We start from the raw sequence: 14,955 nt of genomic DNA, 5'->3' as shown, positions 1-14,955 counted from the left end.
AGTATATTTTGTCCATTACTACCATAGCTTATTTCAACTATCTGAAGTAATACTTCGTCATGTCAAGTACTTTTCAAGTATATTTGTCCATTACTACTTTACCTTATTTCATTTTTTTTAAGCAACACTTCCTCATATCAAGTACTTGTCAAATATATTTTTGACATTATTACCGTAGCTTAGTTAATTTTCTCTATGTAACACTTCCAGATGTAAAGTACTTGTCAATTATATTTTGTCCATTACTACTTTACTTTATTTCAATTTTCTGAAGTAACACTTCCTCATGTCAAGTACTTGTCAAGTATATTTTGTCCATTACTACCATAGCTTATTTCAACTATCTGAAGTAATACTTCGTCATGTCAAGTACTTTTCAAGTATATTTGTCCATTACTACTTTACCTTATTTCCTTTTTTTTATGCAACACTTCCTCATATCAAGTACTTGTCAAATATATTTTTGACATTATTACCTTAGCTTAGTTAATTTTCTCTATGTAACACTTCCTGTTGTCAAGTACTTGTAAAGTATATTGTTGCTATTATTACCATAGCTTATTTCAATTGTCTGAAGTAATACTTCGTCATGTCAAGTACTTGTCAAGTATATTGTTATTATTACTACCTTAGCTTATTTTCTGTATATTCTATGTAGTCTTCATTATCATAGCTTATTAACATCGAGCTTATTTGCTCGTCTAAAATTACTTACCAATATGAAATTACTGAGTTTTATCTTTTTTAAATAAATATAATTGTTTGTTATAAAATATTATTTGTCCGGTCAATATTAATTAAAAATTTCGGTTAAAGCTGCGTATAATTGTTTAAACGGCAATTGCCGTTTTGTGAATGGTCTATGCGTGGAAATAATGTGAGGTTTATTAGGGACTGGCGAAAATATTTTAATAACGTTCAAATTTTATCCGTCCGGCGACATAATTTGAATAATTAATCAGGAGCCGCAGTGTTTTGGAATTCGCGTTGCGCTCGGAAATGTGTCGCATTTGAAAACGTTTTTCCTATGGATCTTCTGCATTTAATTGCGAACCAAAATTTGCACAATTCATTTATGGAATAAATTGTTTTATTTCAATATAAATGTTCTTCTTTTAATAGTAATTTTTGCAATTAAAATTAATTAAACTTATAAATCTTTAGTTATGTTTCAATTCTTTATAAACTAACTTGAAATTGTATTATTATTATTATTATCTTGAGACAGAAGTATATTTTGAATAAGAAAGACTTAATAAAGTGTTAACCTATATTCAATAGTTTTCACGGTGCTATGATCATGTAGGTCATCACTTCTATATTTGCGAATACGCCCATCTGAATACAATACCATTAGCGTTTATTGAAACTCCGAACACATTATATTCTCTTATTTTCACGAAACTGAACAATTTCATTTTATCATCGCGTGTCTTATATTACTAAACTTTACATATATTTTCAATTGCTAATTAAATACTGTTTTATCTATATTAACTTACTCACTTAAAATGTAGTATTTAAGAGAAACAGTATTTTCATGCACAAATTTCTTATATAATCAAATATTAGTAAATATTAATCAAATTTACTAACATTATGTAATCTTTTTCAAACTATTTTTTTAATGAATCCTTTAAAATTTCATTAGGTTTATCAGAAACTAAGAAACAGGTGTTACTTCCTTGTTTTAAAGCGAATATCAAATAAAGTTTGATTACCTTGTCTTACAATATAATATAATCTCAGAAATCGCATATGAAAATATTTATAAAAGTTACATATGTTTTAGGGAACTAAATTTTTATTTTCTACCGTTACACCATAAGACCTTCCATCAACTTTTTATTATGTTGTATATAAAAAAAGGGTAAGGTATTATGGCTACTTACGATAGGCCTCAGAAGGCCTCGATAGGCCTATTTTTAAATATAACATTGTTGCTATATTTCTAATTTGAATTTAATTTTGGTGAGTATTTGAAAACTATTAGGATAAATGGTGATTTATTTACATAATGTTTACTTTATTAGCTTAAAAAATAGATAAATACAGGTTCAGTTAAAGAATAATTCAGACTGGGAATAAAACGAACACTTTTGGAATCGGTTAACGAACAATTCAGATAGAAAACATTGGCCTTGAAAGGAATATGTTCGTTAACCGAATACCACTATAATAATTGTTTTTTATAAAGATGCAACTATACAAAATCGAGTAAGTTCACTTTAAAATATGAGAAAATTCTCATATGTTTTAATGTGATGGGCGCGCAATTTGCTAATCAGACGTGGAATGGTTGCACCCTAAGATAAATGGGTTTCATTAATATAAAGCCCTAGATTAGTATAAAAGTATATATCTCAGTAATCCTATGATATATATAAAGTATGAATCCAGTGGGAGAGGTTAAGTACACCCTAAGATCAATGCTCAACAAAATTGGCTCAGAGAATATGTGTTTTCGTGACTTGTTGACATAATGCACAAATCATATGTGACAAAAACGGTTTTATTTCGTCCGTTTCATCCATCACCTATTGTTTTGTCGGACAGAAAAAAAAAGATCTGTTTGCAGTATTTTTCCCCCGTACGTGTCGAGGAAATATGTCTGTTCGCTGGTGGTGATATTCCCGGTTTGGGAATTAGTTGCCTACAGGTTCGGTTCGTCGTTTCGAGGATTATTTGCTCTCGTGCATTGTACATCCCTCTAACAATATTTAATTTAGCCTCCAGAATAGTTGCTCATGATGATGGATAGATCCAACGAGTTCCATTCAATACAAATGCACATAAACTCGAAGCTCCATTATGTTTAAGACCGGAGAGTCTATGGATGTTCTTAGTTCAATACGTTTTCTCCGCGCTCGCACATATACGATACGACTCTTCCAAACCACCGCCTCTCGACTGCCTAAGGATTGCCGTTTCCCGAAAAGGATTAATTATCTGTTTTCCCCCTTTGCGCCGTCGTGTGTATTTGTATTTAAGTGTGCATTTCCACTGCGTGAATAATGAGCTGAGAATAACGGTGGAGACAGCCTAGCTTCGCGTGTGCTATCGTTTAAATATTGAGCTACCTAAGGGCTACGACGAAGGAGTTCCGGAATGAATGTACCACGGTAATTTCACGAATCTTCCGAACAGCAATGTATACATACTATATACAACGTTGGCCTTCTTACCGCGCATAAAAGAGATTTATGAGGAAGTGGCTTTCTTGGGCTAGGCCAAGGATAAATGGGGAGGAGGAGGATTTATGCGAGCACTTGCCGCGAGGAAACGCAACCGAAAAAAGGGACGCAGCAACCGCGAAGATGAGGACGAAACTTCTCCTTCCTCAAACCGAATTTTCATCTCCCTAATTCTTGTTGTGTGTTTTTTTTTTCTAAAGCGAAATTTAGCAGGTGGTCCTGCAAATCCGCAGGAGGCAACTAATCCCCCGTCGATTATTTCGCTTCCAAATGTTGGTCGGTTTTCTACCCTAAAAGGGAAATATATATTTTTTTGCATCCCCCCGACTGTTAACCTTGACGCGCCTCGTGGGTGGCTCGAGTATGTCTCGTTTATGAAATTAATTACTCGGTGCGTTTTCCTTCAAAACAAATCCCATTTACAAAAAAAATCAATTTACCAACAGAATTTTCCCATTAAAAATGTAATGTTATGTTCGTAACTTATTAATATTTACATTATTACAATTTACTTTTACATTATGTTATTATAATCCATTTTTGTTATTCATTAAGTACAAATTGTTCGTGAAATTTTTTTTCTTCTACTTCACTCGCAGACGAACGGCAGGTCTATTTAATTAAAAGGTTATCCTGCAGATTTACGACTGCTAATCCAAAACCTATTACGTCTTAAATACGTTCAATTGAAATTTATGGGACGTTTGCTTCAACAAATAAATTTGCCAGAGACAACTGTTCCACATATTAAAATCTATCAATAAATCCGATTCGCAATCTTGGCTACAATATACTTTCATTAAAACATCAATCTACAATTTAATTGCAGTACTTGTAAATAATCCTAAACTTCTAGTTTTCTTTTCTACTTTTTCAATTCATTTATATCCTATAAAAATAATTTATATTATTAATTTATCAATAAATTTCCAACTATGTTGTATTAGAAATGTCATTTTAAGATGATTATAATTAGTTCAAATAAGTAATTTGTATACATGTGATACTTACTCAATTACTTCAGTTTTTATTAAGATAATCAAGTTATATAAACACATTTACTTGATTATCTTTATTAAGACTAAAGAAAATATTTAAGGAAAGATTCTTTAAGTTATATGCATCTGTTACTTAATCAATGACTTCAGTTTTTATTAAGATAATCAAGTATTTATATACCAATACATGATTATCTTTATAAAAACTGAAATTATTGAAACAAGGAAAGATTTTTTATGTTATATCTGTTACTTAATCAATGACTTCAGTTTTTATTAAGATAATCAAGTATATATATACACAATTACTTGATTATATTTATGAAAACTGAAGTCTTTGATTGTAAATTTATATGGATTATGTAAAAAAGTACAAAGAAAGAAAATCCAAGTAGAAATATAAACAGTTAAGAAAATATCAAAGAAAACATACTTCATAACTGATATTTGATTGGGAACGGGATTGGGAAGCAGGGAATGAATAAATATGTATGTACCAAGGGAACTCGGTCTGTATTATTTAGGGAACAACAAGGAATCCGTTTCGTCAGAAGCTGTCAATAAAATGACAACGACCGAAGTTTCACTTTGCCGGAGTGGAATACGCGATGCAAATTTATTCCAAATAAATTCGCGTGCTACGGTTCTTGAGGCGTTTTGGGCTGAATCCAATTACAGTATTGGAATTATGTATATTTCTGTTGCTTTATAATTCCTATCCGAGAATGCCCACCCCAAAAAAACCGAATCTCTCTCTCCCCAGACGATTCCAAACGTGACATGCAAACGTAATCAGATCGATCATTATTATTACTTTTTTTTCTACTAGAAGTAATGATTTCCAGTTCATTTCACTTAATTACTTGATGGATCTCCAAAGTTTCCCCTCTTTAATTCCAATTTGTGACTACATTTTTTTTAACTACGTAAATAGATAAACTATTCTTGACAAGTATTATACTTGGGGAAACAAACTTTTCAATACTATCCACACCTTATAAAGTATTTACTTGTCAAGTATCATGTATTACATATTATTCAGTATTTGATTATGTACTATACTTGTCAATTTAACTTAACGTAAACACCCTTTGGTGATTAAATATGTTAAATAAGTAAAATATAAATAATATTTTAAATAAATTGTTTATATAGTAATGCATATACTAATTATGTAACTTGAGACTTAACAAGTACTAAACATGTCTTTTAATTGATAGTTAATTTGCAGCTGCAATTACATGAATTTAATTGGATCTTACTTATTTAGTTACTATTGTTATGGTAATTATTTCTTTAAGTATGTTATGTTTCCTACTTTATATAGTGTGTATGCAACGTAAGTGAAATGTTTGTTTATCAATTAAAATTTACGAATTTTAGTATATTTATATGTGTGATTAAAATTTCGTTATATACAAGAATGCGTTAATTTATTATTGTAAGCGGTTTCCTTATTGATCCTGAAACAATAACAAGTGTCTAAATTTGGATCAATGAGATGACGTTAAGCGTGAATGGCCGCGGTTAATGATGTGAGATCAGCCTGTACTCCAGAGCATTGAACTATTCTCGAGAAGCACGATAGTCTCTCCTCTTCCTATATGCAAATCTTCAATTCTGGGTCTAGGTACATACACTTGGAATATGAATTGACGTTGAATGCGCGAGAGCGCGCAATTCTAGGAAACAATTCAATTGCCTCCGTAGTTATCGGCCAATCAATCGGAATATCACGGGTCAACGGCATCCGCTAATCAAGGAACAACGTTAAGGTCTATGAACAAAAATAACGAGAAACGTTAGATGTGAATTCAGTTGGATTCATATTAAAATCACTTTGACTGGCGGAGGAGAAAAACTGTTATATGTATGTGAATGTTGTTGACGTTACTAGGGAGGAATAAAGATAATTGAAATCTTTATTTCAAGGATGCGCTGTGTATATTTTCCGGCACCGTTTTTTCATCTCTACATATTTTTTTTTGTACTTTTTTTGTTTTGTTTGATCCTCGTATTCTGCTCCTTTTCACGCTGCCGTGTCGTTATCTTCATCGATTCTCCGTTGAAAAGGGAACGTGGAAAAGGGCACCACACACACACACCGACAGACCGACACAAAGGCCCTTCGTCCTGTCTTCGCATACAAAGAATTTGCACGCGGAGCAGAAAAAGCCTATAGTCAAGAGACACTATTTTGCAAGCTGAAATATGATCAATCATCATCTTGTTGTGCCACTTCAATGCGGCTTTATGCAAAGCAGATTACATTTAAAGCGATGCAACATTGCTTCAACCTCAATTACTTCCGGTTATCATTTGTTACATTGTAATTTTTACAATAAATAACAAACATTTTTCAAAATAATATATCAACATTATTATATTTAATTATGCTAATGGAGTTTTTATAACTTTTAATTATAAATTTATGTTATAAACTTCTCTTTTACAATATCGGAAGTTACTTGCCTTAAATGCCAGTATTTTTTTCGTGGGCCCCCTAAAACCTCGTGGGCCTTTGGTAATGTGCCTATTGTGCCTAATATTAAATAAAACAGCTCTTTTAAAATACAAAACATATTTATTACGAATGTACTTTCCTGTCAATAAGAAGAATATGCCTATAGATGGCAGAAATATTGACAAAATTATAATTTAAAAATAAATACGATTGTTTCTAGATTTTTTGTGTGCTAAAATTAAAATAAGATTTGAATTTCAGTATCAAACTAAATTTTCAAGAAATTTGTCTGAAATATTAAATGTTATCCGGATATTTTGTATTCAATTTTCTTATCCGTATAATTAAAATATTTACCCACAAATAATAGTAAGAGGATTTGTGAAGATTTCGTTGGCAATTAAATAAATAAAAAAAAAGAACGTTAATTGCTAACGCATTAATACCGGCCGCATTTCCTTTATTTTATACGGCAAAAGGAAGCGTTTAAGATTGTACTGGATTAAAGGATAATACTAGGGTTGGGTGGTACTGCGCAAAATTTATTACTAAAGATTTACCACCCGCTTCTAAATGCATTATAATCTATTTTAATTTTTCATACAAATTTCGGAGTTTAATAGAACTTCATCGAATTATTTTAATACTTGAAGAATATTACATAAAAATTATTTAATTTTTCTTGTTACTATACAAAGGATTTTGATACAAATTGTAGAATAAAAGTGATTTATGTATCACTTTACGTATTTATATATATTATTTGTAATGCAAAACTTAATTATTAATTAGAAGTTATTGGTATTTGTTATTTCAATTAATTTATTTATGTTGATAAAAATGTATAAAATGTTTAAACAACAAAAATAATATTTTTTTTTTCAGTGATATTTTTCATGAGTAATAAAAGAATATTAAAATAATCCTGAATGACCACTAAATACAAAAAAAACTAAATACGTTTAAAGGCTTTCAACAAATGCTTTTGACCCACCGTCCATAAATAACGCAGAACGTAAATACATTTTATTTCAGTCGTTTTAAACGTGAATTAATAAAAAAAATCTACTAATTGCCAACCAGCTGTGATTGTAGCTTTGAAAGTATAAAGCAAAAAATATTACAATGGAATTTAAATATTAATTACAAGTTTTTTGTTAAGATTTTAATTAATAAATAATTTGTTAAGTATCGTGTTGCTAGTGTGTTTATCAATGAAACATTTTCTGGTGTATTAATTATATTTAATCATTGATGTATAAATATAAAAAAGTATAAATATTTATTTTTTACAATTTTTTTGCTCTAATTTGGTCCAAAGGACTAAGGACCAAATGTCTTTCCATCAAAAAGTTAATAAATTTGTACATTTTAAAACTTACAAAACTTCAAATTGTTTTACAACTTTAATGTTATACATTTTTGCTTATAACAAATTACTATAAATATTGATATACAAAATATATACAAGATAAGTAAGTATCGTTAATATAGGATTACATGAATCCTAATTAAAGTTGTTACTGATACGATTGAATGTATTATTTAGCTGTGTGCTATTGCAGTGGGCTTAATGTTGGAAGCCTTTGATTGTTTTATTGTACAGTTGCGAACTGAATGGGAACTTACACAAAAGTGTAGCATTTAGCAATGCGTTTAGCTCGGTTATTGTCCCTGTGTCTTTAGTGAGAGAGCAGCACAATCGAATCCAATTAGAGCAGAGAAAAGTATTTGGTTTTGATTGATTAATGAATGATTGTTCTGCAAATGATACACCCTTGCATGTGTCTTTGACACATCAACGTCAATCGTCCTTGCTTCGATTCGGTAAGCAATAATTGCAACAATTAAATCTCGAACGCCTTTTGCGAAACACGATACAATAATATTGCTGTACGATGCACGGAGCTACACCATTTCGATGCACGATTTTAATTTGACCTTTCACCTAAACCCATAAATATCGCAAACCATTATGTCATATTTAAATTCAGCGTTGTTGAATTAATAGTATTGATTCCAGAAGAAAACGCTCGATGCTGCTGGCCGCATAGCTGCATTCTATACCTCCTTTTATTTTGCATTCACAGATAGGAATTCTGTGTATGTGTGTTGGTTGGGTCGATGGACGTTCCTTTTACAAACCGTGCTTGGGTTCTCCCGACTCTTTGAACATTCCCATTCTATTGATAACAGATGCAAGTCCATAGATAAGTCCGTGTTGTCCGTTCAATTCGGAAGCTATGAGGCGCGAAACCGAATCTTTTCACCTTTACGCACATCTTTTTTTTGTATTCTTCATCGCTACTGCATCCCTTCAACGACATATTTGTAATTTGAGATTCCATTTTTTTTCAGCAGGAGTGATACGGACCCTATCTGTATTGGATTTCGAGACGAAGCCGCATTACTGGTTAACAGTTTTCGCACAGGATCATGGGGTTGTTCCGCTTTACTCCAGCGTCGAGGTATGTATACATTTTTTATATCAGATTTTTTTGTATAATGAAAGCATCATAATTGTCCAATTACCTTTGAACTTATTGGACGACTCTTTTTGAACGTTTACAAACAATAACGGCAATTTAGAAAACTGACTTACATTTATTTCTTACATATCAAAAAGCACACTTATTGAATATAAAAAAAATATTTTTTTCTGTTATATAAGTGAAAATAATAATTGGTACATTCATGTCTCCTTTCAAACACTGTATATATTCAAAACTGATCTACATTTGAACATGAAATCAACACCTTTCAACTGTTTAAAAGTATTATAAAAAGTATTATACTATAAAGTTTATAGTATTTTGATCATTTACAACTCTAGTATTTAATTATTTTTTCTCAATTCATAAAAACAGAAGAGAATAATTCTTGTATTAATGAAATTTTTCATTACGTAATTCTATTGAACATATTTTTCTCAAATAGTCGATCAAATAGGGCTTATTATGAAAATAAATTAAATTTATTGGCTATTAGTTCGGAAGCGAAATGATGGAGAAATGTGGCTTAATATCGTTTTAATAACGTTAATTTGATCAACTTGAGACAGTGCCTTTTTTGATAAAATTGTATAAATCTTAACTAATAAAATTTAAATTTTTCTAGTAAATTTATAAATTTTCAAAATTAATGAAAATTTAATCATAAACATATTTTAAATACCCGGAAAAGTTATGTTTGGCTTAATACAAATTTTGAGTAAATCAATAAATATTTTCAATATTCTGGAATAATTATAGGTAACTTGATTAATAATATAATTGAAACAGATACTTAATCTGTTAGCTTTGAGTAGATAAATGAGGAAAGTCTTCGACGAAGCCAATGATAACTGAATGTAGGACACGAGAGCTTTTGCGAGAATCCTGCGCTGATTCAGGAAATTTATTAACAATTAGTAGCGCGGAATTAATTGTTATGGGAGGATGTTCCGCGTAAAATGCAAAGCAAATCGAGCGAAATTAGGAAGTAATTGTATAGTTTGCAGAGAGGCTGTAAAGCAGCTAAGCGACTTTATATTATCACTATCATTACAAGCTTTACTCGGGAGGGTGAAGCAATCTGTTTTATAAATGTGGTCGCACAGTGTTCGGTGCCAAGAAATTTTATACTGCCCTTTGCTTGCATATAGGTTTGCTCCGGGCGATGTAATTCTGAAACACTCGAAGATGGTGAAGGGGAAAGAAAAGATTAGTTCTCGCTCAGCGAAGAGCAATTATCATCGCACCTCCAACTGTAACTGTTAACTGTACTTATGCAATGCATCGAGAGAAGACGAGGATGTTGGTTGTTGGATGAAGAGGGGAATGCGAATGCGAACGAGATGGGTGCGCAAATAACCCGAAGACATCGTGTGTTGTTCATGATTTATACTGCCCATTATATTCATTCCGTTCCGTTGCATATCATAATTCTGGAACTGGCTTGGCACTCTCTGGTTTGTACGAGCGCATTGTATAAACAACCCACCAGGATCCACGCTGTAAGCGCATGAACGCACGAATTAATGGTCACATACTGTACCTATTCTTATTCATTCAGCCCCATTATGCTTACCACTATTAATTTCGGCAGCAGTAAATCTAAAACCAACTTCCTCTTACGTTAAACTCCACTAAACACAAGAAATCTATAACCTATTTTCTATACTACACTTCAACTTGTATGTTATATATTGTATAGTAGATGTATACATTAACTAGTTAATAGATACATTTACACCCAAAAACTTTTCGATAATTGAATTTTGCTGGGGCCCTCGAATTAAAATTTGCCTCATTCTTCCAAATTAAAAAAATGCTTGGGGCCCACAAATTCAATATTATTGTTACACCACAGCATTAACGTAACATTTTTAGTACATGCATCAACTTTTTAAAAGTTATGTAAAACAAAGTAAATTTACCTAATATTTTAGTAAATCAATTCACTATATAAAATATTTAGTAAATATATATACTTAACAAATTCTTAAAAAAAACACTGATTAATTATATTAAGTAACCTACATTCTGTTTGTGTACAATTATCATAACCTGTCACTTATCCTAATGGACGCTTTTCATTTTACGTAACGTTGAATCAATATCTGAATAATACATTCACGTAAACTATTCAGGACTACGAAACAATTTTCATTGTATATTTTCCATAATAGTATTTTTTTCGTTGGAAATCCAGAAAACATATTCCAATCAAATAAAATTTCCACATAGCAGTCACTTTTCCCAATAGACGCCATTTGTTTTACCTAAGGCTAATATTCGAATCATTTACTAGATAGGATCCTTAATGCATAAGGGAATATGTTTTATTCAAGATTAAACTACTGTATTCCCGTCTCTTATGAAGATCTGGTGGGTTTCATTGAAAACAACTTCATCGGGATTATGATGATTTAAGAAACTTCTTTTTGTCTAAATTATCATGAAATTTTTTTATAAATTGTCAATTGTTTAAAATATCCCGGCGCTTCCACTTTTTTTTGTAGTTTTTTTAAATTTTTATTAGAAATACATTACGAGTTTTTCGAAAGCACTGAGTAAGAATTTTAATTTTCATAATTAAAAGCACTTAAATCGTGGATATTTCCAACAGGAAATATAAACACGTATCTGCAAACGGCAGAATTCCATCCACATTTTTTTTTGTCCTTGCCGATATGGAATGCATGAACTAAAGTATGCAAGTTTGATGGACTTTTCAATCGGGTGATTCCAATGGCAAAACGTATATGGTTTTATTTTCTGTTTCGTTCCCCGATGCATATCAGTCAACTCTTCAAATCAATACACTGTCACTTTTTTTCAGTCATATTCATTTCTTGCACTAAACAACGAGTCGCGTACAATAAAAAAAATACCGTTTGCAAAGTTATAACATCCAGGAAAATATGTGTGAAAATAAAATACGGAGAGCTGCGAAAAATTTAGTAATCTCAGTTTAATAAATTCATCCAGCTCTCTATGAACAGAAAAAATAGTGAAAGGATAGGGGAAAAAAACGAGTGTAGTTCGGGGCGTAGTTCGCTAATAAATTTACACGCTCCTAAGACCCACTTTAGTAAGTTGTGTAGCCCAAAAAATACTGCTTTGAAGGTAGAATTTTTCAAACCAAGTCTGCTGAAACTAATTACAGTATTGTTTTAGTTAGATTTAATAAATTACACGTAGTCACTGGATCGGAATTATTAATGATTTATTTATATATAAATCCAGCTATTATTGTGAATGCATTAATTATATCCATTGAATATTAATATAGACAACAATGGAAATTACTATTTATTTTGAATATTTAAAAAAAAATGTTTGTATTCCAAATATAGTAGTTGTTCGAAAACCGAAACCTTTGATGATTTATACGCAAAAATAATAAAATTCAAGGAGAAACGATGTTCCATTTCATATTTCTAACATACTTTATATTTATGAGTTATATAGAATCATATTTATGCTATAAATATATTTTTTTTTTATAATCTACAAATTGAAACACGAGAGTCGGCGAATGCTTGAATTCGAGCGGTTTTCAATTTGTTGTATCTCATTTATCATGCGCCTTTGAAAGAGAGCAAAGGAACGAGAGGAGTTCTGAAGAGGTTTTCACTGATTGCCGATATTTACGAGTTGAATAACGGCCGGTAAATATCATTTATCATCATGCGATCGGAGCGAAATACGCATTGTAGTAAGGACGTTCCCTTCCGTTTTTACATTCGACCGTATCCTTTTGAAGGTCCTGACAACGTCCTGAGGGATAGGAAGGAGGTGTGTGTGTATGTATATATGTGTGTGAGGAAGGACGAAAATTACGGACGTAAATTTCGGCCGTGTCGAACGTCCTTCCTAATATAAATTCTTTATTGCGGAACGCTATCACATTCTTTTCCCTGCGTTCCGCGGAATCGTAAATTCCCATCGAATGGTTATTCATTGCCCTTTGATAACAGCCCGAAAACTCTCTTTACGAACTTTTTCCGAAAACCCATAGTATTAGATGTGTTTCGCATACGAATTCGAAGCGAATCAATGTAATTCAATTATTTTGGATAATTCTTGTGAACCGTATACACTAGACCTTCATATGTATCCTAATTTCAATATATTTTTTGTGGGCCCCAAAATTTCTTGAGGGCCCTTCAACTTTTATTTGTCCTGTGCCTAGTGGACAAGTCGGCTCTGTATGGATGGATTCAAAAAAACGTGAGAAAATATGTGATTCTTGTACTTATTTACGAGTTTATTCTGCTTCTAAATAGAATCTATTATGGCTATGTTTCATATAGATTCACATAAAAAACTATAAACGTCTGTTTACTTTACAAGTCCATTATTTTTAGACTCTATTACGTCCATTCTATGTTAGGTAATTTATGAGACAACTCACCTTACTTACATGATTTCAATATACTATTATATGAAGTTAATTGTTTTCTTACAAGGCTTAACATATTTCAAGCTTTGTAAATGTTCTATTAGCATATTTTATTACATAAAAACGATACAGTTTTTTTTTTGCAAGAAGGTGATGTAATATTTTTATTACTTCAGACTAACATATAATTTCTATTAATTATATAAATGTTCATTAACAAAATAATTTCTATAGAAATGTTTCTAAAATTAAAAAAAAAAACAATTAAATTAACGAATGATGTAACTTCATATTTTTGTGATTTTAACCCTTAATTGAAATAATATTATTTTGCAACAAATCTAAGAAATTTAAAATTTATTTTTCTAATTTTCGTCTAATTTACTAAAAATTTTCAAATAATATGTTATAAACTTACATATTTTATAAAAACTGTTAAGGACTCTTTAATTTCTTCAAACTCTCATAATATTTATATATTAAATCAAACAAAAAAATATTTGTATGTAGTCTGTACACTGCTTTCTACTTGACTAGTTAATTTGGCAAAGGCGTAAATACAAGTAGATACACTAATACTACGTGATACTTGACAAGTTTGGTATTAGTAATATTTGTATTAACGTTATTTGGTGTAATTACTTATAAACTGTATTCGATTATATTATTATTTAGTGGTAATCTGATAGTTTATACAAAGTTTGAAAATCAGGACTATATACTAAGTGGGTCCAATTTGAAGGAAAGTGAGAACACATTTATCAAAATTATGCATCATTTATGAAGAGCCACGTTGAAGCGAAATTGCTATTGATCGATACGGGGATGTCCTGAAGAGCGAAAACGTAAGCGAGCGCTCGCCGTCGAAATTGGGTTAACAAAACAGCTTTAATGCAACAAAAATGTAGTAGTAGTGCTAATAATCAAGCATAAATTCCATCTCAAATTAGCACAATTTATGGGGTACAATTTGAATTTCGTTCCGGTGCTAAAGGAAGAGAGCATCATGAATTATTTAAAGAGGGGGCAGCTCGTCCCGGCAATTAGAACCATTAGATTTTCAAAATTACTATGCCATTTATTATTTTAGTCTTTCATACATCATCGTATCTTTTTTATTTCCTCTTCCACGTTGTTCTTTACGACTTACTTCTTTCCATTTCCAACACCATTAGTCTTCATTCCAGACAACGAACGCTCGGAATTACCTTAATATTCAACAAAACTCAGATACACAATAACCTTGAGTGCAGATGCGGAGGATTTTCTCTAATTGCATTCCGATCGACAAAAGGATGAATATTGATGAGGTGCACTATTTAACGCCTCTGATTTGAATTTTTGGAGGAAAAGTTCGGAATTTAGTGGAAGAAAATCTGATTCGGATTTCTTGATTCAGTTTTCCAATTGG

General features: G+C 31.1%; 1 protein-coding gene across 14 annotated transcripts in view; it reads left to right on the top strand.

Moving 5' to 3' along the window:
* The window catches only part of LOC108557468 (fat-like cadherin-related tumor suppressor homolog), a 232,146-nt gene that overhangs the window by 191,029 nt on the left and 26,162 nt on the right, over positions 1-14,955 (top strand). For 9 of the 14 annotated variants that reach the window (XM_017913983.1, XM_017913982.1, XM_017913981.1 and 6 more), the window contains exon 5: positions 9,015-9,124. In XM_017913983.1, the coding sequence (XP_017769472.1) occupies positions 9,015-9,124 (110 nt within the window). The remainder of the gene's footprint in view (positions 1-9,014; positions 9,125-14,955) is intronic. The other 5 variants (XM_017913984.1, XM_017913988.1, XM_017913980.1 and 2 more) reach the window with 1 other exon arrangement.

This window comes from Nicrophorus vespilloides, unplaced genomic scaffold (assembly GCF_001412225.1).
Source record: "Nicrophorus vespilloides isolate i.1.1-1 unplaced genomic scaffold, Nicve_v1.0, whole genome shotgun sequence".
NCBI classification, from domain to species: Eukaryota; Metazoa; Arthropoda; class Insecta; order Coleoptera; family Silphidae; genus Nicrophorus; species Nicrophorus vespilloides.
This window is presented reverse-complemented; position numbering and strand designations above follow the sequence as displayed.